Source organism: Cynoglossus semilaevis, chromosome 9 (genome assembly GCF_000523025.1).
Source record: "Cynoglossus semilaevis isolate Cse_v1.0 chromosome 9, Cse_v1.0, whole genome shotgun sequence".
NCBI classification, from domain to species: Eukaryota; Metazoa; Chordata; class Actinopteri; order Pleuronectiformes; family Cynoglossidae; genus Cynoglossus; species Cynoglossus semilaevis.
Genome location: NC_024315.1, coordinates 2,373,075 through 2,393,125, shown reverse-complemented (window position 1 = coordinate 2,393,125; position 20,051 = coordinate 2,373,075). Strand labels below are relative to the sequence as shown.

The window sequence follows — 20,051 nt, the reverse complement described above, 5'->3', positions numbered from 1 at the left end:
TACAGCTAGTCGGTGGCAGGATGGCATTGGCAGCCCGCCTGAAGCTGAGCTTCAAGGTACTGGCACAGAGGCTGCTGGTTAACAATGCTGACGGATACGTTTATACAATCAGTTTGAAACTGTATTTGTCTTTACCGTAGGATCCATGTACCCCACCAGCATGCGTATCAACGAAGAGGGCCGTCTGGTTGTCAACTTCAAGACCGAGGCTCGTTACAGGGGACAGTTTGTTATGTCTCATCCAGGTAAAAAAGAGTGCTGCTCACACACACCCACGCCCTAAACCTGTCTGCTGGGGTCATTCTATACATGCAGTCCATATTAGATTACCCAGTTGCCCACATCCACACTTCATCTATTTCTGGAGTTCCTCACTGGGGGTTTCTTCCTGTGTTAAAGTGCCAAAGGTCATCTCAGCAAATGTCAAAATCACCCTGTAGTTTTTACTGTTCGGAAGCAAGTGGTACGAACAAAACACAAGGTCACGCTTTAAATAAAAGTAAAGAGCTGTAGAGAGAGAGGGCGGAAAAAAGGCAAAAGCTCTATACGCTTGTATGTGTTTGTTTCCAGGAACCAGCATGGCGTCCATGGTAATATGTGCTGACCACCCCGGGCTGACGTTCACTCTCGCCCTGGTCAGGACTGAGCCCACCTATAACCAGCCCATGCAGCAGTGGAGTTTCGTCTCAGACTTTGCTGTGAGTCGTTGTACAGGAGAATCTTCCTGATGTGACGGAGAATTCCTAAAGTTGTTCCCACTGACCTAACTCTGCTCCCATCTCTGTAGGTGAGAGACTACTCTGGCACCTATACAGTCAAGCTGATCCCTTGCATTGCCTCCCCCAATGGAGAGTTCAGCATCCCCCCTGTCTGCCACCCAAGAGAGCCGGTGACCTTTGACATGGACATACGCTTCCAGCAGGTCAGACTGAACTCGGACGTGAACACTGAAAATCCCATTTTCAATCCATAGAAAAGCTGTCTTCTTACAGGAGGCCATTTATATTCTTATTCGATGTAATGTGCTGTAATGTTTATATTATTTTTTTATCATTATTTGTTGTGCGGCCCAGGTCAGTGACCCAGTTGCAGCTGAGTTTAGCCTCAACACCCAGATGTACCTCCTGTCCAAGAGGGAGCTGTGGTTGTCTGACGGCTCCATGGGCTTTGGAGAAGGGTCAGATGCTGCTTTCACAGAAGGTACAAAGCTGTCACCTACTGGTGGAAAAAAGCATTACACCCGATTGACCATACTCTTTATGAAGAGCGTTTTATTTATGTCCCGTTTTATTAAGGCTCCTCCATCTACGGCCGTGTGATGGTGGACCCAGTCCAGAACCTCGGCGACTCATTCTCCTGCAGCATTGAGAAAGTCTTCCTCTGCACGGGAGCAGATGGTTATGTTCCCAAATATAACCCCACAAACAAGGAGTACGGATGCCTGGCTGATGCTCCAACTCTGCTGTACAGGTTCAAGATCTTGGTAAGCTGTGAATCAGTTTACTGAGCCAGAGGTAGTGGATTAAAAAAATAGAAGTTTGACTCAAATTCTCTGTGCTTGTTATTTTGCAGGATAAGGCCCAGCCAGAAACTCAAGCTAAGGCATTTGGGGATGTTCCTTTTAAAGCCACACTGGCACATGAGACGCCTGGAGCTCTGCCTTTGGTCAAACAACCTGGAGCCGACGGTTTCACCCTGTCTTCATCTCCACTTTTCCAGGTCTTGATTTCAGTATTTGACTTTCAACCAGAGCAGTTAAAATGTATGCATCAAATAACTAGACTTAAACACAGAAGGAAAACTCTCTCATGTCCATGTCTTCGTCCAGGTTGCTGCTGGTCGTGAGTGGTTCATCCATACTATCTACACCGTCCGCTCCAAGGAAAATGCTAACCGAAACATTGGCAAGCGCAGCGTGGAATACCTCCACCACAGCGTGTCCTCTTATGTGCAGCCACATCAGACATCGGACGGAGCCTCTCGCCGCCGCCGTGCAGCCCCTGCCCTGCCCGGCCCTGCCCTCGCCGAGGACATCGGCGTGGATAACAACCGTGGCACCAACATCCAACACATCGCTCTGGACCGGGCAGATCGCATGGTGGTCAGCCAGCGCCAGCCCTGGTCCCCCAACCATGACACTCTCCTAGATCGCCCCCTGCTGGAGAGTTCTGGCAGAGAGCCTGCTGACACATCCACCCTGCCCATGTTAGTAGGCCTGGCAGGTCTGATCCTCCTCATCTGCCTAATCGCCACCATCGTCATTCTCCTGCTGCGGCGTAAGAAGAAGAAGGAGAAGAGCGACCAGTTTCCTCCCTACAGCACCTCCTCCTCCTCCGCCTACAACGGCTACAGCCAGGGCTCAGCGGGCATGTGGAGCAGTTCAGACAGCTCTGAGGTCTAGATGTGGCCCTGCTGACAGAAACAACTGCCCACCATCTCGTGACTATACCTTCTTACTCACCACTGTGCCTTCACTGCCCTGCTGTTGTCGCACTGAGGGGCCGAGAACAGCCTAGTACTCGATGTTAGTGCTCGGGGCCCACACGCAGAGATTGCTCCAGTATTCTGAAGCTCTGTGATCTCTGGCGAGGCGTAGTCCTGGCTGTAACGTTTCATTGGCAATTGTCTTTGCAGCCTAATCTGATTCATGGATGTACTTATATATTATCTGCTCAATTGTAGGTCAGGTAAAATGTCCCACATGTAAATATTATCTGCTCGATTGTAGGTCAGGTAAAATGTCCCACATTATCAGAGTGCATGTAAAATCCCACGTAGTTCATACTTTCTGTTTCTCATTTAAAGAAAATACATAGTTTACTGAGTTCCTTTTTTTTTATAATTGTATTTCACTGTTCACTATGTCGTGTAGAACAATTTGACTGAATGTCAGTTGAGGTTGACCTTAACGAATGATCTTCTATTAATGCTGTGTCTTCTGTTGCTTTAATACTGTAACTGCCCGGTGCTGAGGTAACTCCACATCTCTGATGTCACGTAAAAGGTCTTGTAAATGTTGTAATTCCCTTTTCAACCACATCTTTCAGGTTAATGCGGTTAAAGCAGATAGAATCGAATCTGTATATATATGAACGCTGGACTATCAAAATAGGTATTAGACCCTGGTGAAACTTGAGGAAACCGATGTACGACATATTTCTAATTTTATTTTATTAATCCAACAATGCAGTATCAAAAACCTACATATTCCTCTACTGGTGACAGTGTATTTCAATGTACCACTTATTTTGATTTTATGGCCTATTAATTATTGTCACTTGGATGTTTATACACTTTAACTGCCAAATACAAATGTCCTTTTTTTTGAATCTGTGTCTGATTTGATTTTTATTTTGTTTTATTGTCGTAAGACAGTACGCGTCACATAGGAAGGTGAAATGTTTTATTATAAAAAAAGGTACATATCATTTCGAGCAATGGAATGTAGTACAACCAACATAAATACAAACATTTTGACAAAATACTAGTTTAAAAAATTGTACTAACAAATGAACAAACTACTAAACCTGCACAGGTGCAGAGTTTAGCTCAGTGACAACAATGCAGGCTTTAAGAGAGGACTCCTAAGAACCTAATACAACCAGATCAGTCCATCGGGGAGATTTACAGAGTATTTTTTATTTTAAAACCACGGCCTGCTCAACAAACACAGACACTAGAACTAACAAGACCAGATCTGACAACATGGGCTGTAAGCCGCTTCACAACTTGAGTTTTTTCTTGCGTCCTCGCCCTTCTGGGGTTCCCTCTGGCTTTCGTTTCTGAGCCTGAAAAAGAAGAAACAAAATTAAATACATGCAGCATATTCTTGATTAAATTCAAACAAGACACTGCAAATAAACAACAGCGGACACTTACTGAGCTGGTCTTTGGGCCCCTCTTCTTCTTCTCTGCCTTCTCTCTCTCCTCCAGCTCCATGTTCTCTCTCTCTATTAGTGTGATCAGTGTGTTGCATCGCCTCTGAAGCTCCTGTATAGAAAGTGAAAAAGGAATTTTAGAAACACCAGGTCATTTTTAAACAATTGACTGACAGAAAGAATTCAAACTCACCATCGCAGTCCTGGACTTGAGGAACCAGTCGAAGCGGAACTGAGGCGAGTTACGGATGCACTGACGCAGCTCATCGTAAACGCTCTCCTTGTCGAAGCCCAGCTTGTGAAGCATACAGATGAGGAAGCGATCTTCCTCCTCTGTGTAGTTCTTGCCTTTGTTGGTGCCGTAAGAAATGCGAAGCTGATGGAAAGGAGCCTTATAACGACCAATCTGTGCGTGGAGAGAAATACAAAAAACAATCATATTAAAAACAGGACTGGCCACAGAATTAAAAAAATTATATTAAAGAGCCTGTTTTCTCAGTTACCACAGAATTAAAAAATATATATATTAAAGAGCCTGTTTTCTCAGTTACCTTTGAGTCAAGTGCTTTCTTGATGCTAATCCTCCTCTGAATCCTGGCCTCTCCTCTCTCTATCTGGGCCATGATCTTCTCAATGTCCTGCAGCTCATTACAGCGCTCCCAGAACACAGCTGCAGGTCCAAACACAAACATCACCACACTGAAGACCGACTCAGGACAGAGTTACCAAAAACTCAACAAGAACGAGTCTGTACCAGAATATTCCATGACTTCTTCTGGTGTTTTTCCTTCCACTTCTCTGGCAATGTTCTCGATATCATCTCTGCCCCACTTCTCATTGGCTTTGATGAACTGGTTGAAGTCACGCTTGTTCCAAATAGTAAAACCCTACGTAACGAGAATTCTTGGTCAGAGCTTGCCCCAGAAAATGTACAAAAAAATAAACATTGAATAACATCAGATCAACAGTCATTTACCTGTTGTAGCAGGTTCTCCTTCTCCTCCAGCTCTTCCTCCGTCAGAGCCTCGGCCTCATCAATCTTACCCTGCTCCTCCTTCTGCACCTGAGCCGAGTTTGACACGTCTGGGTTACGAGGAACCTGGAGAAACAAAAGCCACAGGTTTGACAGCCGTTCTCTGACAAACCAACAGCAGAACTACTTTGATGAGAACGCCCTTTGTTGTACCTTGTAGCCTATGGTTTTTCTATAGAAAAGAATCTCTTTTTCTAGGAGCTCAAAGAGCCGTGGAGGGAAGAACTGGAAGTCCTGCACGTTCGGCTGCTTTGGAGGACGAGGAGCCTTTACAGTGGAGTGAAATAGACAAACGTCATGAATGAACACAGGTAACCTGGCAGTCACCGTATGAAAACCAGCTTTCATTTATTTCATCCAGTCTTACCTTGGGTGCCTTGGGTTCACTGACACGCAGAGCTTCTCTGAAGTAGGCATCCACCGCGTAGTTGGCTTTCCTTTCTCTCTTGGGTGGCTCGATCCAGTTGGTAATAACCTGTAAGAAAGAGACAGTGGAAGATGGTTCAAATCCAAAGGTCCATGAAGTCTGACAGGGAAGTGAAAGCTCAATAAGAATGATGTTGTGTTTTGTGTACCTTCTTCTTTTCTCTGTAGTCTTCCCCCTCAAACGTGTACACGCTGCTGTTCTCTGTGTCCATGGTGAAGTTCCTCAGGGTGCTCTCGCCCAGTGTAGACAGCTTCTCCTTCATCTCCATGGTCTACCACATCAGACAAGGGGGCGTTTTAATGTATTTACGCAGACCATACAAAATGACTTGGTGTGTCACATCTGGCCCACGGGCCTTGAGTTTGACACCTGTTGTCTACACTCACCTTTCTCTCCCCCCTTTCCAGGATAGCATCAATGTCATCGTCTGTGATCTCGCTCTCTTTGGAGGCGAACACATGCGTGGCACCGTGCCTGATGATGGACAACATTTCGTCCTTCCCTAGTTTGTTGGCGCTTGGATCAACCAGACGTCCTGTGATAGAACGGCATAAAGAAATATATATTTTACACTCGTACAGAAGGTTAAAGAAACACCTGTACGAGCATAAAAAAAAAAATTTTTACACTCATACAGAAGGTTAAAGAAACACCTGTACGAGGGCGTTTTACATCTTCACAGTGGACTAACCCTGCTGAATGACAATGGAGTCCAGACGTAGTTTCATCTCAGCTCTCTCTACGATGCGTTCCTCCACCGTGTTTTCGGTGATGAAGCGGAAGACACGCACCTGCTTCTGCTGACCAATCCTGTGAGCTCGATCCTGGGATGACAGAACAACAACAGTTATTCTTTGCATGGAGAGGAAGGTTAACCAAACAGTTCAAGAGCAAAGTTTTGTTGGAGAACTAACCATGGCCTGCAGATCAACCTGTGGGTTCCAGTCAGAGTCGTAGAGGATGACGACATCAGCTGTAGCCAGGTTGATACCCAGTCCACCAGCTCTGGTGCTCAACATGAAGATGAACTTACTGCTGTTGGGCTCATTGTATGCATTGATGGAGATCTGAAGACAACAACAACAACAGTAAGCACAAATTTATTATTTTTACACTGAACTGAACAATACAATGAATCCAGTCTTTTGATGTTTTTTTTAAATCTTTTTAATCTTGTTTACTTCATATGTTTAAAAAAATGAAGTATAACCTGTCGTTCTTCATGAGGTGTCTGACCATCCAGTCGACAGTAGCCATAGTTCCTCCACATGCAGTAGTCCTCTAAGATGTCCAGCACCCTGGTCATCTGACTGAAGATGAGCACACGGGAACCTAGAGGTGGTCACATAAATTAGTAGGTCATATTTAAGAGCTACGCTTATTTTTTATCAATTCAATTTAATGCGGTAATAAAAACACAAACCTTGTTGTTTCATCTTGGGCAGCAGTTTGTCCAGCACCACCATCTTCCCACTGTTCACCACCAGGTGGAGGTCAGTTGTGTATGGAGGCCCCGGCTCGGCGCCATCAAACAGATAAGGATGGTTGCAGCACTTTCTCAGCTGCATGAGGACGTTCAACAGACGCATCTTGTCCATTTTACCAGCCGAGTTGAGGATGTCAATGTCCTTCATCAGAATCTTTGTGTACCTGATGGAGAGGAAGATGGTTACTACAGCTGTGCTATGACTCATGTTAACACCATGGTATTGTTGCAGGGGCCTAATCAAGACTCAGTGGTAGCAGTAATTGTTGCAGGGGCCTAATCAAGACTCACCACTCCCGCTGCATCTTGCTCAGACCCACATACATCTTGATCTCTTTTTTTGGAAGCAGGGTCTTTTCCACATCAGCTTTAATACGTCGGAGCAAGAAAGGACGCAAAACCTGGGCAAGAAAAAGAAAAAAAAAACAGGTGAGTAGGAAACACTTACCAAACCGAAATGAACAGCAAAATGGAAATGTTCGCGTTAAAAGAAAGGAATTTAAATACGTACAGTGTGAAGACGTTCAACCAACTTTGTGTCGCCCAAGCAGTTGTTGGTGTCAAACCAGGAGTCAAAGTCCTGTTAGGGTATAGAAGGCAACACGGTTTACACTAAAAACAACAAATGTAAAAGCACACGTTTAAGCAACAGTAACGCAGTGAGTCCAGTTTTCACCTCTGCTGAGTTAAAGACATCAGGCAGCAGAAAGTTGAGCAGAGCCCACAGTTCATGGAGGTTGTTTTGGAGAGGTGTTCCAGTCAGTAGCAGACGATTGGTGGTCTTGAATTCTCGCACAATTTCTGACAGCTGTGAGGGAAAAAAAGAGCAAATTTTAGCTCCACTAAAAATACTTCATAATCAAATTTTAGCTCCACTAAAAATACTTCAGCCAATAAATTTAGTGTTTTTTTTTCTGAGACAACTTTTCTATCTGACCTTGGATTTTTCATTCTTGATCCTGTGGGCTTCATCAATAACCAGGTACCTCCAGTTGAATTTCTTAAACACTGCCTTTTCAATGATGAGCATCTCGTATGATGTCACACAGACGTCCCACTCTCCGGGCAGGAGCACGTCTCTGATCAGGGCAGTCTAAAAAAAAAAGAGGCAATTTTAGACTTTAGTTTACTTGACTTGTGACTTCGGTATTTCGGTATTCTTGGCAGCTAGAGCAACTGTGATGTTTTTTGACGTTTGCTTCAACACCACAACCTACCCTTTCATCTCGATCTCCAATCAGGCAGACGGCTCGGAGGGAAGGCACCCATCGTTTGAATTCATTCATCCAGTTGTAAAGTGTGGACTTAGGCACCAGCACCATGTGGGGGCCAGGGATGTTCCTGTAGTGCTTCATGTAACCAAGAAGAGCAATGGTCTGGAGGGTCTTTCCCAAACCCTTTGGAAAAAAAGGTAAAAAAAAACAAACATGGCACATTATAATAATGCCAATGTACAGAATGAACACATGTTCTACACCCAAGAACAGTAACAGCCATTTGATTGTAAGACCCCTACCATTTCATCTGCAAGAATACCATTGATGCCGTTTTCGTACAGAGAGATGAGCCAGTTCAAACCACGGACCTGATAGTCCCTCATCTTTCCTGTCTTCACATCTGAATGGAAAAAAAAGAAAAAAAAAAGTTACCACTGTGTGAATGCAACAATAACTGCTCTAACAGTCTTAAACACCACTGGGGCAGTTGAAGATAATTATACAACAGAAGTAACAGCGTTACTTACAAGAAGGAGAATCGTCAAATCTAGTGCAGACATTTGTAGTCTTGGTGCTCTCATTTAGAAGCTCCTCGTCCTCCTCTTGCTCTGTGCGGCGATGGCGGTTGCTGTCAGACACAAAAGTGTTGCACCATGATTGGTCAGCTTAAAACTTAAATATTATTGAACAAATGCCTGGTACAATTGAAGACATGAACTCACTCGCCAGCTGAGTTATTGAACAAATGCCTGGTACGATTGACTGAAGACATGAACTCACTCGCCAGCTGACAACAGGTTCTGTTTCTCATCTTTCTTGATACGAGGACGTCCAGGCTTCATCTTGAGTGGAGAGGTAGGGGTCTTCTGTGCAGCTGGTTGGATGAAATGAGCAAACAGTTCTGTTTGCTTCAACAGGTACTCAAATCTGTTGGTCCGATCTGTTTGCTGCACAGAACAACATGGACATAAAATGCCTTATTACCTGTTTCTTATAGGACAGAGAAGTGTAGGAGGCAATGTTAGCAAAGTTTTTCTTACAACTTTCTCTTCATAGCCAGGAGCAGAGTCTTTTGATTTTGAAGAGGAGGGGGATGCATCTTGACCGTCTGGGCCAGCATCTGAAGAGGACTCTTTTCCAGCATCTGAAGAATCAGACTTCTCCTAGACAGGCGAGTTACAAAACATTTTTAAATATGTTTTTTCTAATATTTATTTACATCACCAAGAATGTATAAATAGTTGAAGGACATGGGTTTGACTATGATTTCTCCCCTGAATTTATGGATCTGTTTATCATCTCATACATTTTTATACTAGACATATAAAGGGGTGGAGGTGTGAAGCTGGCAGATAATTACAATAACTATATTTTATATTTTTTTTCTAAATAAAATCGTGAAAGGGTTAATGTAAACAATGTGCCCTAATTTACATGGTGAAAGGGTTAATGTAAACAATGTGCCATTTAAATGACATTTTTTCTAATTAGCTCTAAATTATACAAAAAGCTTTTCTTGGCAACAGCCATAAACAACAAACACATTCTGATGCTGGTATTTACACTGTCGTCGACCATAGTGCCGCATACTGCTACATCAACTATCACAAAGTAAACATGTGATCTTGTTTGGATTTTTGTCTATAACAATGGTCAATTAATGTTTCACAGTATTAAACTCAACGAATAAGACAACTAACACTGAACTTTACTGACGACTAAAACTCCGGAATTTACGTCACCAGCAGATGAGCGCTGGCTCACTATCTCTGAAAACAAAGACGCAGATGGGACAGTGGAGCGGCGTGCTGGCGTTTAACTAGTGATGTTATCCTTAGCAGTCTTGCGAAATTAGGCAGCTTATAAGAGGTTTTTACTTCTCAATCTACAAAGAAAACTATTTTATTTTTACACACGTGTATTAGCGGCAGTGTACCTAAGCTATTAGGAAGCGGTCCGGCCTAACTGCTGTTCAACACTGCGCTTCAGTCACCAAGCATTTGCTGTTGGCAGCTAGTGATAGCATCACCGGCTAACTAGCTCCGACAGCTTCAATGAACGTTGTCAAAGTGAAAGTTTACCACAGGTTAAGTTGTGTCCTTTTACTCCAGGGTTGACTGTGGTGGCAGCGTTATTGTCGTTACCGGGTTAGTTGGTATCAAATGCGTCCAGCTTTGGTTGTACACATTACCCGTTTTTGTCCATCTTACCTCTGCCCCTCCGGTTTCTTCAAGTTCAGTCATCTCTTCCCGCTGTTCCACGCAGTTTAGGATATCGGACATTTTCAACTAAATTCCCTGCCCAACGCAGATATACGAGCCTTAAATGGGTTTCTTGTGCTATCCAGTTGATGTACGGTGATTTTTTTTTCTTAGAGAAGTCGTTCCGAGTATAGAAAAATCCTTTAATCTCGTACGATGAAAGACACACCGGTTCGTCAGTCTGAACAGTGGTTAGCTTCTCAGACACCCGCGTTTACAAGGCGCCCGGGTTAGTGCGCTCTGTCGCGAGAACAGACGGTGGTGCATTCAAACATATTGGAAATATCACGATTCATCTGGTTATGACCTCAGGTTTGCGGTTCAACACATTTAACGAAACCTTAGATTTCCAACAAAATCAGACAATAAACACATTTTTTTAACTTTTTGTTTTTTTTAACTCAATTTTGAGTCTGTTTTTTAATAACCCCCCAAAATAATAAAGAAAATAATATGATCATGAAACATTATAAATTCCAAACAGAACATAATTGATTTAAGGAAGCAATTAAAATTCGGAAAATAAATTCAATTTGAATTTTTTCAAATTTATTCCTTTAAAAAGTTACTATTGACAGAGTAAATTTTGAGTCTTGTCTGCTCAAAAAGGCTAAGAAATCCGAGACCTCTGAAGTATGGATTTTCTACGAGTACGTGAAAGTAACACGAAGAATATACACAGACATCTTCGAACTGATAATCTATTAAACTTAAATTTGGATAGCATTTACCCGTTCTATTTAAAAACAACGAGAAGGATACTACCCATAATCTCACCGGTTAAGATAATTATTTTTATCGAGTTATCAGGCAACGTGAGAGCTACCACTGCAAGGGTCCTACCTTCATTTCCGTCTACAGGGATGACGCCGGTGGACCGCTGTCCAGCTGACAGTGAGTGAGCAAACAATTGAACCAAAATAACACTGTTTAGTCTGTCAAAATTCCCTAACCACTCACCGACAGCTGAGGCTTTTCAAGTAGGACAGTGTTGACATGTTTTATTTGGGTAAGTAAAATCAATAACGCCTGTGTACCTTTCTGATCCATCTGTTAGCAGCATTTGTGCTAAGTCAGTGTCTCACCCCGTTTAAATTTTGGGCCTGTTGTGCTACTTTTAATTTGTTTAATTCCTATCAAACGTTAAGAACAACTGCCCAAAATCGGACACCCAATGAAACGTTAGGGATTCATACGTGTAAGTAATCTGACCAGTGGTTAAACGGTGCTTTTGTTTGTGATTGATTAATAGCGTTTTGGACATGGCTAGGGTTAGCAAGTACAGAGTAAACAAAACATTATATGGATTGGTTCCGGATTAAAGTATTTCATTCAGACAATAAGTTCATCTAAATTTGCTATTAATAAATACTGAATATCGCCACATAATGGTCCTTGTTAAAAAAAATTGCGATGCATGCAGCCCATTGGATTGTGATGTTTACTTTGACAGTTCGTGTGGTAATAGCTTCTCCATGCCGCTATTGATATAAAACATTGTGTAGTTGTGATGAAAGAATATGAGTTATTTTAAAAAGGTTTGTGAATATAGTTCTGGAAATTTTGTAAGTAACTTATATATGTCAACAAGGTATGTTGCGATTTGTTGTCTACAGACTGTCATCATGGACAAGATTTTGGAGGGCCTTGTGAGTTCCGATCACTCTGTTACAGTAAAGAAGGCCATTGTCAAGAAGGTAGTGGAAGCAGCAGAGAAGGAGGTGACCGAGCAGCAGTGCCAGGCCCTATTTACTCTCACAACTCGCCTCATACTGCTGGGTGAAGATGCCTTTGAGAAGCAAATTGGCTTGCAGGTTTTGGACGCCTATGCACGCTACCACCGCCCAGAGTTCGAGCATTTTTTCAGTAAAGACTTTGTTCTCAGTCTTCTCCAGCAGGGCTATGGTGAACTGAACCACAAAGATCCAGCCATAATAGAGTACATTCACACCTGCCTTCGGCTGTTAATCAGCTGCCCTTCAGTGCTGGAGATTTTCAGCATAATCCAAGTGGAAGTTTTGAGGATGGTTTGTGAACGTCCAGAACCAGCAGTTTGTGCCCGCCTGAGCACTTTGCTGTCGGACTTTGTGCAATGCATCCCAAAGAACAAGTCGGGTGTTTTGTTCTGCCAGCAGTTGGTCCGGACCATTAGTTATTTCCACTGCTTCTCTAGCCAGGAACAGGAGCTCAGAGAATATGTGGGTCAAGTCACAAAGGTTAGCACACTGCTGCAGAACATTTGGAAGGCAGAACCTACCACACTGCTTCCGTCGCTGCAGGAGGTCTTTGCTATTATATCTTCCACAGGTATGACAGATTTCATAATTCTTGTGGGAATTTATTTGTGATAAAAATAACTAAATGGGAATATTCATCTTTTTTGACTTGTGACTTTGAAATTGATTAATTGGATTTGTCATGTGAGCAATGTTTCATAATATATTTGTATTTGAAAAATATGTAGAATGTTTGGTCTGAATGGTTGGTGCAAAATAATGCATGGTTGATATTCCACAGATCCTGCCTTTGAACCTTCTATTGCTCTGGCCAGCCTGGTCCAGCACATCCCCATACAGATGATCACAGTGCTTATCAAGAGCCTCACCACAGACCAGAACGTCAAGGATGCAAACATGACGAAAGCACTCTGCAGGTAATGGTTTCAGTCATTTCAATTCAGTGATATTTGCTATCCTGAGTCACTAGATAAACAGATGAATTTCCTTTTTTTTTTAAAAAATCTCTAACCATACATTTATAGTTTTTTTTAGAAGAGTCCTTAGTACATCATTATAGTTTTTTTAGAAGAGTCCTTAGTACATCACCTCAATCTTTTCTCCTGTTTTGGTCTAGGATGATTGACTGGTTGTCTTGGCCTCTGGCCCAACATGTCAACACTTGGATCATCGCTCTGCTGAAAGGACTTGCTGCAGTTCAGAAGTTTACCATCCTCATTGATGTCACTCTGCTCAAGATTGAATTGGTTTGTAGCCACAGTTTTGGTGCCAGTTACTCAGCCCTCACATTTATTTTTACCATACTCACACAAATTACACGTGATAGCGTCAGAAATATATTATAAAGCTGTTTAAGGCTGTTTTCAAAGCATAAAAAAGCTTATTTTTACTCCGCAGGTGTTCAGCCGTCTTTGGTATCCAATAGTTCGTCAGGGGGCGCTAGCTGTTCTTTCACATATGCTTCTGAGTTTTCAGCACTCTCCAGAGGCCTTCCATTTGGTAAGAGTTCTCCTTTTATTCCCCATTTATTATTCTGAAGCTCTTACAACATTCCAGGTTTGTGTTTCTTTTATCACAAGCCCAAATGTCTTGGGATGGACCAGGATCTGGCCTAATTTTATGAGAATGTGAAACACAAGAAAAAATAATCATCTAATAATAATCAATCGGATAAAATTAAAACTTCTGTTTTTTCACATCTGTTAGAGCACCGTCTGGCTATTCACAATATTTATATTTTGCAACAACATTGTCCTGACATTTTATCCACTCTTCCTTTATCACTGTCTCAGGTTGTTCCACATGTGGTGCATCTGGTCCAGTCCTTAAGGACAGATGGTCTTCCTACCAGCAAAGCTTTCCTACTGCAGTTCACTGAGCTCATACACTGCATGATGTACCAGTATTCTGGCTTTCCTGATCTCTATGATCACATTCTGGAGGCCATCAAGGTAAAAAAAATGTCTCTCAGTAATAATCAAGACTGCTGAGTTTTAAATATATACATGTCTAATATATTTTTTAAAATATATCCTGTTAGGATCTCCCAAAACCTGAAGAGGAGAAAATAAAAATGGTATTAAACCAAAGTGCTTGGACATCGCAGTCCAACTCGTTTATGTCTGGTTTACTGAGGCAAGCTGGGAAGTCCGAGACAGGCAAGACAGGTCTGGTCAACCTGGGGAACACCTGTTTCATGAACAGCATCATCCAGACCCTCTTCATGGCCACAGAGTAAATACACACACAGACATACACATATTTTATACTTTAATATTTCTATTATAACTGAATGCAAATGTTTTTTTCTCTCAGTTTTAGGAGACATGTTTTATCTTTACACCTGAACGGCTCCAGCACACTCATGAAAAACCTACAGTTACTTTTTGCTATCCTTGCACACACTCAGGTCAGTGATATACTGGTGCAACAGGTGATGAGAAAAAAAAAATTACACCTTATGTAAAATATAACATGCTTCATTGTGTATTCATTGTGTATATGCGTTTGTCTCCGACAGAGGGCGGCATACGCTCCCAGAAACTTCTTGGATGCGTCTCTGCCTCCTTGGTTTAATATGGGCTCCCAGCAGGACTGTTCTGAATACCTCAGGTTTCTTCTTGACAGGTACTTAAAAAGACTGTACTGTGTCGTAATAGTCGGTTTTAATTACAGCTGAAATCAAAATGTGAGAAAAAATTTTGGTCAGTCACTTTGCTTTGAACATTTTTTGTTTGAAGCTGTGTACCAATCAGAATAAATTACGATTAATTGTAACTAATCAATCACGAACAGTCATGAATAATTGAGCTAATCAAAAATTCAAAAATATGACAAAAAAAATACAGTGACAAATAACAGCAGGTAGATTCTGTGTTTCACACCTGTTTTTATTTAAGACTAATCCAAGTGATGGAATTATTGATGTGGAAAATGTCAAGAAATTTTTTTTTGAGTTTCACTACTTCACCTTTCACATGTTATCACACCGGTGTCTCTGAATAAAACACTGATGTCCACTGTGTCCAATCTTAATCCGTAGGTTACACGAGGAGGAGAGAACACTTCAGGCCATTGAATCTGCAAAGCCAAAGGATGCAACAGGCGAACACGCGTGCAGTAATGGACCGACAGGCCAGGCTTCCCTTGAGGAAGGTGAAAAGTTGCCTTTGCATGAGGCTGAGCCCAAACCATGCGATGATGGAAAGACTTTAATAGAAAGGATGTTTGGTGGACGCCTGATCACAGGCATTCGCTGTACGCAGTGCAACAGCATCTCAGAGAAAGAGGAGCCTTTTACAGACCTGTCTTTAGCCTTCTGTCCTGCCACCTCTCAGAATGTCCCTCAGCCTGAAGGCCCCTCCAAGGAGCCTGCCGTTTCATCTCAAGGATGTGTGAATGGTGGCAGTGAAACTCTTGAACCAGGCTCAGCCAGATCCCCAGCTAGCAGTGTCCCCTCTGTGCCAATGACAAATGAGCCTCCTCTCTCTGTACCCGACTTGGTAAACTACTTTCTGGCTCCAGAGACTCTAGATGAAGACAATGCCTATTACTGTGAGAAGTGCAACTCCCTCCAGCGGGCAGAGAAGACCTTGAAATTGGTGTCAGCCCCTGAATACTTGATCCTCACCCTGCTGCGATTCTCCTACGATGCCAAGTGTCACGTCAGAAGGAAGATTCTGGACAATGTTACTATCCCTGCCCTCATGACACTCCCTGTTCACGTTCATGCAAAGTCGGTGAAGTCTCCTTCTGTTGTGCCTCCTTTCCTGCAAACAGAGCCTCCAGAGAGCAGCGAGAATCTGGCTAAAAAACTCAAACCATCTCAAAAGGAGGAGGTGGAGGAGGAGCAGCAAAAGGAGGAAAAGGAGATCATGGATGGTGTGGAGCATACGAGGAGAGAGGAGGAGTTGTCCATCCTTTCTGTACCCTACGTCCTCACATCGGTGGTAATGCATTCTGGGATGTCATCAGAGAGTGGCCACTACTACTCGTATGGTCGTGACATCAGTGGAGTAGACATGGCACAACACACAGCCGAGCAGTTCGTCAGGAAGGAGGATTCAGGGAACGGACAGGTGGAGGCGTGCTCCTCTGTCTCCACCGTTTCTGAGAAAGAGCAGGGAGACAAACAGATAAATAGAGTTCAGGAGGCCGATTGGCTGCTGTTCAACGACAGCAGGGTGACATTCACGTCTTTCCAATCGGTGCAAAACATCACCAATCGGTTCCCGAAGGACACGGCTTACGTGCTTCTGTACAGGAAGCAAGACCTACAAGGACGGGACGAGAATGGGGGGCTCATGGCGAATGGAATGAGCGCTGAGCCGCCACTGCACAAAGAACTGCTGGACGCTATTATCAAGGACAATAAGCTGTATTTGCAGGTAAGTGAAGGTGGACAAAAACAACATCTCGTCCGTCTCGTCGTCCACACTGCAGTCCATGTACATCGTACAAATAGAAAAACACCAGCGGGTTGTTTCATCTCGGAGTAAAGTTTCAAACCATCACTGCAAATACCCCTAAAAAAAACCCACTTTTTTTAAAGCTATTCACCACTTCCACTCTAATGTGTGAAGTTATTGTTAAAGTCAAGGATTTCAGGAGATTCCATCAGGTGGAAAACAGCTGAGAGAAGGCAGACTGCATCCGAACAGACAGCTCAGAGTTTAAGCTGATTTATTTCCGACGGCACTGGAAGACAAATCGGAGCTGTCCTGTTCTAAGATGTGAATTGTAATTTCATGAGTCACTGAGCTGTGCCGCGTTTGCTTGACTTTGCGGGACACTTGCTCATTGCGAGTAAGTAAAGTAAATCGCCTCTAGGGGGTGCTGTAATGATGTATTGTAGAGAGACAACACTGACGCCCCGTCAGTTACAAAGAACCACATCATAGTTAAAGTGAAGTCTTCAGCGTGTGTGTACATGTTTGCTCATTTTACCAGTTTCTCATGTCACCTAATGTGTCACCGTATATATATTTTTTTCCCTGTCAACGTTATTAACAGGAACAGGAGCTGAACGCACGGACCCAGGCCCTGCAGGCTCCCTCATCGTCCTGTTCCTTCAGGCCCAATGGTTCAGATGACAATAACCCACCAGGGAGTTGTGGCCCATCTGGCGGAGGGGGCGGCGGAGGGGGCTTCAGTACCATTAGCAGACTGGTGTTCTAAAATAAACGCGGCAGGAAACTCGCACAAACTGTAAAGGATGGAGTCCTGGACTGCTGCAGACCAGTCCAATTTGTCATGTGACATTTATTTACACGTGACCTCGCGAAGAGCACTGAAGTGTTCTACGAACACAGATCAACTTTGCTGCGTCGGGTCGGAGATCTGATGTAAAAATTGTTTTTATACTACTGCAGAACCATCTTTGAACAACATTTTAATTTATTTGTTGTTGTTTTTTCTTTGTCTTATTTTAGTTATTTTTAACTCATTCATCCAAATGATAAAAAATTACCCAACAACAAACAAAAACAAATCACATTTCATATGAATATTTTTACAATAACAGCCTCAACTATAACTCTAATAATATGAATATTTCACACTGATTTGAAGTTGGTTTCGATACACACACGTTATCTGGCTTTTCTTGTTTGTCTACAAGTGATCTCTCAGGCACAAACATGGATGTACAGTGCAACACACTGACATCAACCACTTTTGTACGATTGTTTTTCTTTATCTCTGGCTGCAAAACGATTGGGGAAAAAAAAAGAAAAAACTGTTTACTTTTCTGATTTGCATATGCAGCTTTCCTACCTGAGCTGTGGAATTGTGATATTTGCGCTTTACGGTGTGACTCATACTTTATAGGTTTCATATCCCATGCAATAAATGTAAATATAATTTTTCAAAAGTCAAATAAAATAGACGTGGAAAGTGAAAACGATTGGAGATTGTTTGAGGTGAAGGTGTGGTTTTAGAATGTTTCTGGACCAGCAGAGGCAGAACCTTTTAACTGCAGGATCAACAGGTAAGTTTGCCTTGGCTTGTCATTTTAATTTATGTTTCAATAATACACTGAGATTTTATTTAATACCTTTTTCTTTTCAAAATCAGAATTCAGCTTTAGTGAATACCGTTTTACTACAGAACAAACATTTTTATTTTACATTAAAGGCTTGATTTAAAATTGTTAAAGCTTTGACATGGTACCAAATGAAAGAAAAAAAGGAAATATAGAAAAATCATGAGACGGTGAAATGCAATGACATTTTCAGTTACTTTTTCATTTGTGGCAAAATTCCTCTTATGCTTGTGTCATTACATTTGCCACTTTTCTATTTCTTTCCAATGTGCTGATACATTTGTTCTTCAACTACACTTTTATCCTGTTTATCCAGGACCAGAGCTTCTAGGAAATATAAATGCTAACTGTATTAAAGCAGAAAATGCTAAAAGTCCTCCCATTTGTTGTTTAAATTGCAAAATACATTTTACACAATTTGAAACCTACAGCATCAAAATGGACTGAAAGCAGAATAAAACTAGATTTATTCTCAGTTCCTACAGACTTGGGGAAAAACCACATCTGTTTTTTTTTTCAGATAAATTATTTGAAAGGCAATGAACTGACACCAAAGCCTAAAGTGGTCATATGGAAAAATCAATATTTCTTAACTAGTCATGTAAAAGGTTACATTAAAGATTAATTTTTTGTCAACCACCAGACGGCCTGGAACAGAAACAATGTTTCATAATTCTAAAAAATTCATGTGAGCCCAGGAGAGGAATGTTTGATAAGAAAGTGAAAGTTTAACATTGTTATTTGTGTTTGTGTGTTTTTGTGTCTGTGCCGGGGGGAGAGAGGGGTCATTATGAGAAACTGGTGTCATTCTCTCTGCCGCCTGTAATTGCTCCTTCTTTTTTCATCAATACTGAGGTTGTTAAAAGAGGCAATGTGCCTGTACAATGGAAAAGTCATTAATCATAGACCAACAGGGAACATCCTTTGGGGGGAAGTGTTTACCATTACAATAGCATTCCAATAAGATTCTTCGGATACCAATCTGAGTCCAGGAGCCACATGGCTTTGCCAGTGTATAAGACCAGATGTAAAATGTTCAATGTGACACTAGTGGAACTATTATCAAACCAGTAGGATGTTATGCAATTAAAGTGCAGATAAAAAAAAAATATAGACACTACTCCATGGGTTCTGTTCCTGCATAGTTTAGTTTAGTTTTTTTTTGTTTGTTTTATTTATTTATTTATTTTTTGTCCCAGCAACGTTTTCATGTTCTTATTGTGTACAGTGGTGACTTGAAATGTCTTGTCCTTTGGTTTAGATTTGCTAAAAAAACTAAACTGAATATTGGTTACATGAGTGGCACTGCATTCAAGTTAATGGTCAGTATAAAGATATAATCTTCAGATAATGAAAGCAAAGGTTGTAATAACAATATTCGCAATAATAATGAAAAATGCTATAATAATTAACATGTCATTAAATAATATTTGGGTTTTCATCCTGGTTTTCTTTGGGATTGTGTTTGGTTCTTTCTATTTCTGTTCTTCAACATACCAGGATTATTTTTTGTTCACTTACAGTTACATCTGGCTGTATTACGTCACAGCTCGTCTATGATTCCGCCCTTATACTCTCGGCTGTCTTCTGGGACCAGACGCGAGGCTTTTGAACTACACGTCCCATGGTTTTTACGGCTTCATAGTTTTCCTTCTAAACCGCCTCCTCGGTCCGCCGTGTAAAGTGGTCGTCAAACAGCAGAAGGTATACTTCTGGTTAGTTTATGAGGACACCTAGGGGACGTTCGGTGTGAATAAAATGTCACGTTGAATAATAAATTGCCCAAAGGAAACGAATTAAACATTGACATTTCCAGGCTAAGACTAAAACAGTATATCAAATTTGATTCAAAATTCAGTTGTTGTCGTGGGTTAATGTTAAACCGGGTATTTTATTTTGAAAGATAAACACGTCAATTTCCGGTCTTTTTATTGTTCGATCTTGAAGCTTGACGCTGCCATCTTCTAGAA

The 20,051-nt window shown here is 42.0% G+C and overlaps 3 protein-coding genes across 4 annotated transcripts in view; 2 read left to right on the top strand and 1 right to left on the bottom strand.

Moving 5' to 3' along the window:
• The window catches only part of frem3 (Fras1 related extracellular matrix 3), a 25,995-nt gene extending 22,879 nt beyond the window's left edge, over positions 1–3,116 (top strand). The window contains 5 exon segments of the mRNA XM_008316421.3: positions 1,074–1,200; positions 1,296–1,483; positions 1,573–1,719; positions 1,829–2,682; positions 2,729–3,116. Coding sequence (XP_008314643.2) covers positions 1,074–1,200; positions 1,296–1,483; positions 1,573–1,719; positions 1,829–2,401 — 1,035 coding nt within the window. The 3' untranslated portion in view covers positions 2,402–2,682; positions 2,729–3,116.
• Positions 3,117–3,620: 504 nt separating this feature from the next.
• smarca5 (SNF2 related chromatin remodeling ATPase 5) lies at positions 3,621–10,642 on the bottom strand. The gene is made up of 24 exons (XM_008316424.3): positions 10,252–10,642; positions 9,082–9,204; positions 8,822–8,988; positions 8,569–8,669; positions 8,341–8,441; positions 8,042–8,221; positions 7,762–7,917; positions 7,501–7,632; positions 7,336–7,404; positions 7,116–7,225; positions 6,762–6,988; positions 6,549–6,670; positions 6,253–6,405; positions 6,030–6,162; positions 5,725–5,873; positions 5,487–5,609; positions 5,279–5,386; positions 5,065–5,178; positions 4,855–4,977; positions 4,633–4,765; positions 4,430–4,548; positions 4,072–4,284; positions 3,880–3,990; positions 3,621–3,788 (listed from the first exon to the last, which is right to left on the bottom strand). The coding sequence occupies exons 1-24, from the start codon at positions 10,321–10,323 to the stop codon at positions 3,723–3,725; spliced, it is 3,105 nt and encodes a 1,034-aa protein (XP_008314646.1). The 5' UTR covers positions 10,324–10,642; the 3' UTR covers positions 3,621–3,722.
• A 146-nt stretch (positions 10,643–10,788) lies between these two features.
• usp38 (ubiquitin specific peptidase 38) lies at positions 10,789–17,940 on the top strand. 2 transcript variants are annotated; one of them, XM_008316423.3, is made up of 11 exons: positions 10,789–11,196; positions 11,919–12,609; positions 12,820–12,955; positions 13,156–13,285; positions 13,437–13,538; positions 13,832–13,990; positions 14,080–14,273; positions 14,355–14,448; positions 14,560–14,666; positions 15,082–16,426; positions 17,052–17,940. In XM_008316423.3, the coding sequence occupies exons 2-11, from the start codon at positions 11,928–11,930 to the stop codon at positions 17,214–17,216; spliced, it is 3,114 nt and encodes a 1,037-aa protein (XP_008314645.1). In that variant the 5' UTR covers positions 10,789–11,196; positions 11,919–11,927; the 3' UTR covers positions 17,217–17,940. The 2 variants fall into 2 exon arrangements, with proteins under 2 accessions (XP_008314645.1, XP_008314644.1); XM_008316422.3 differs by having other exon boundaries at positions 10,791–11,311.
• The last annotated feature ends 2,111 nt before the right edge of the window (positions 17,941–20,051 follow it).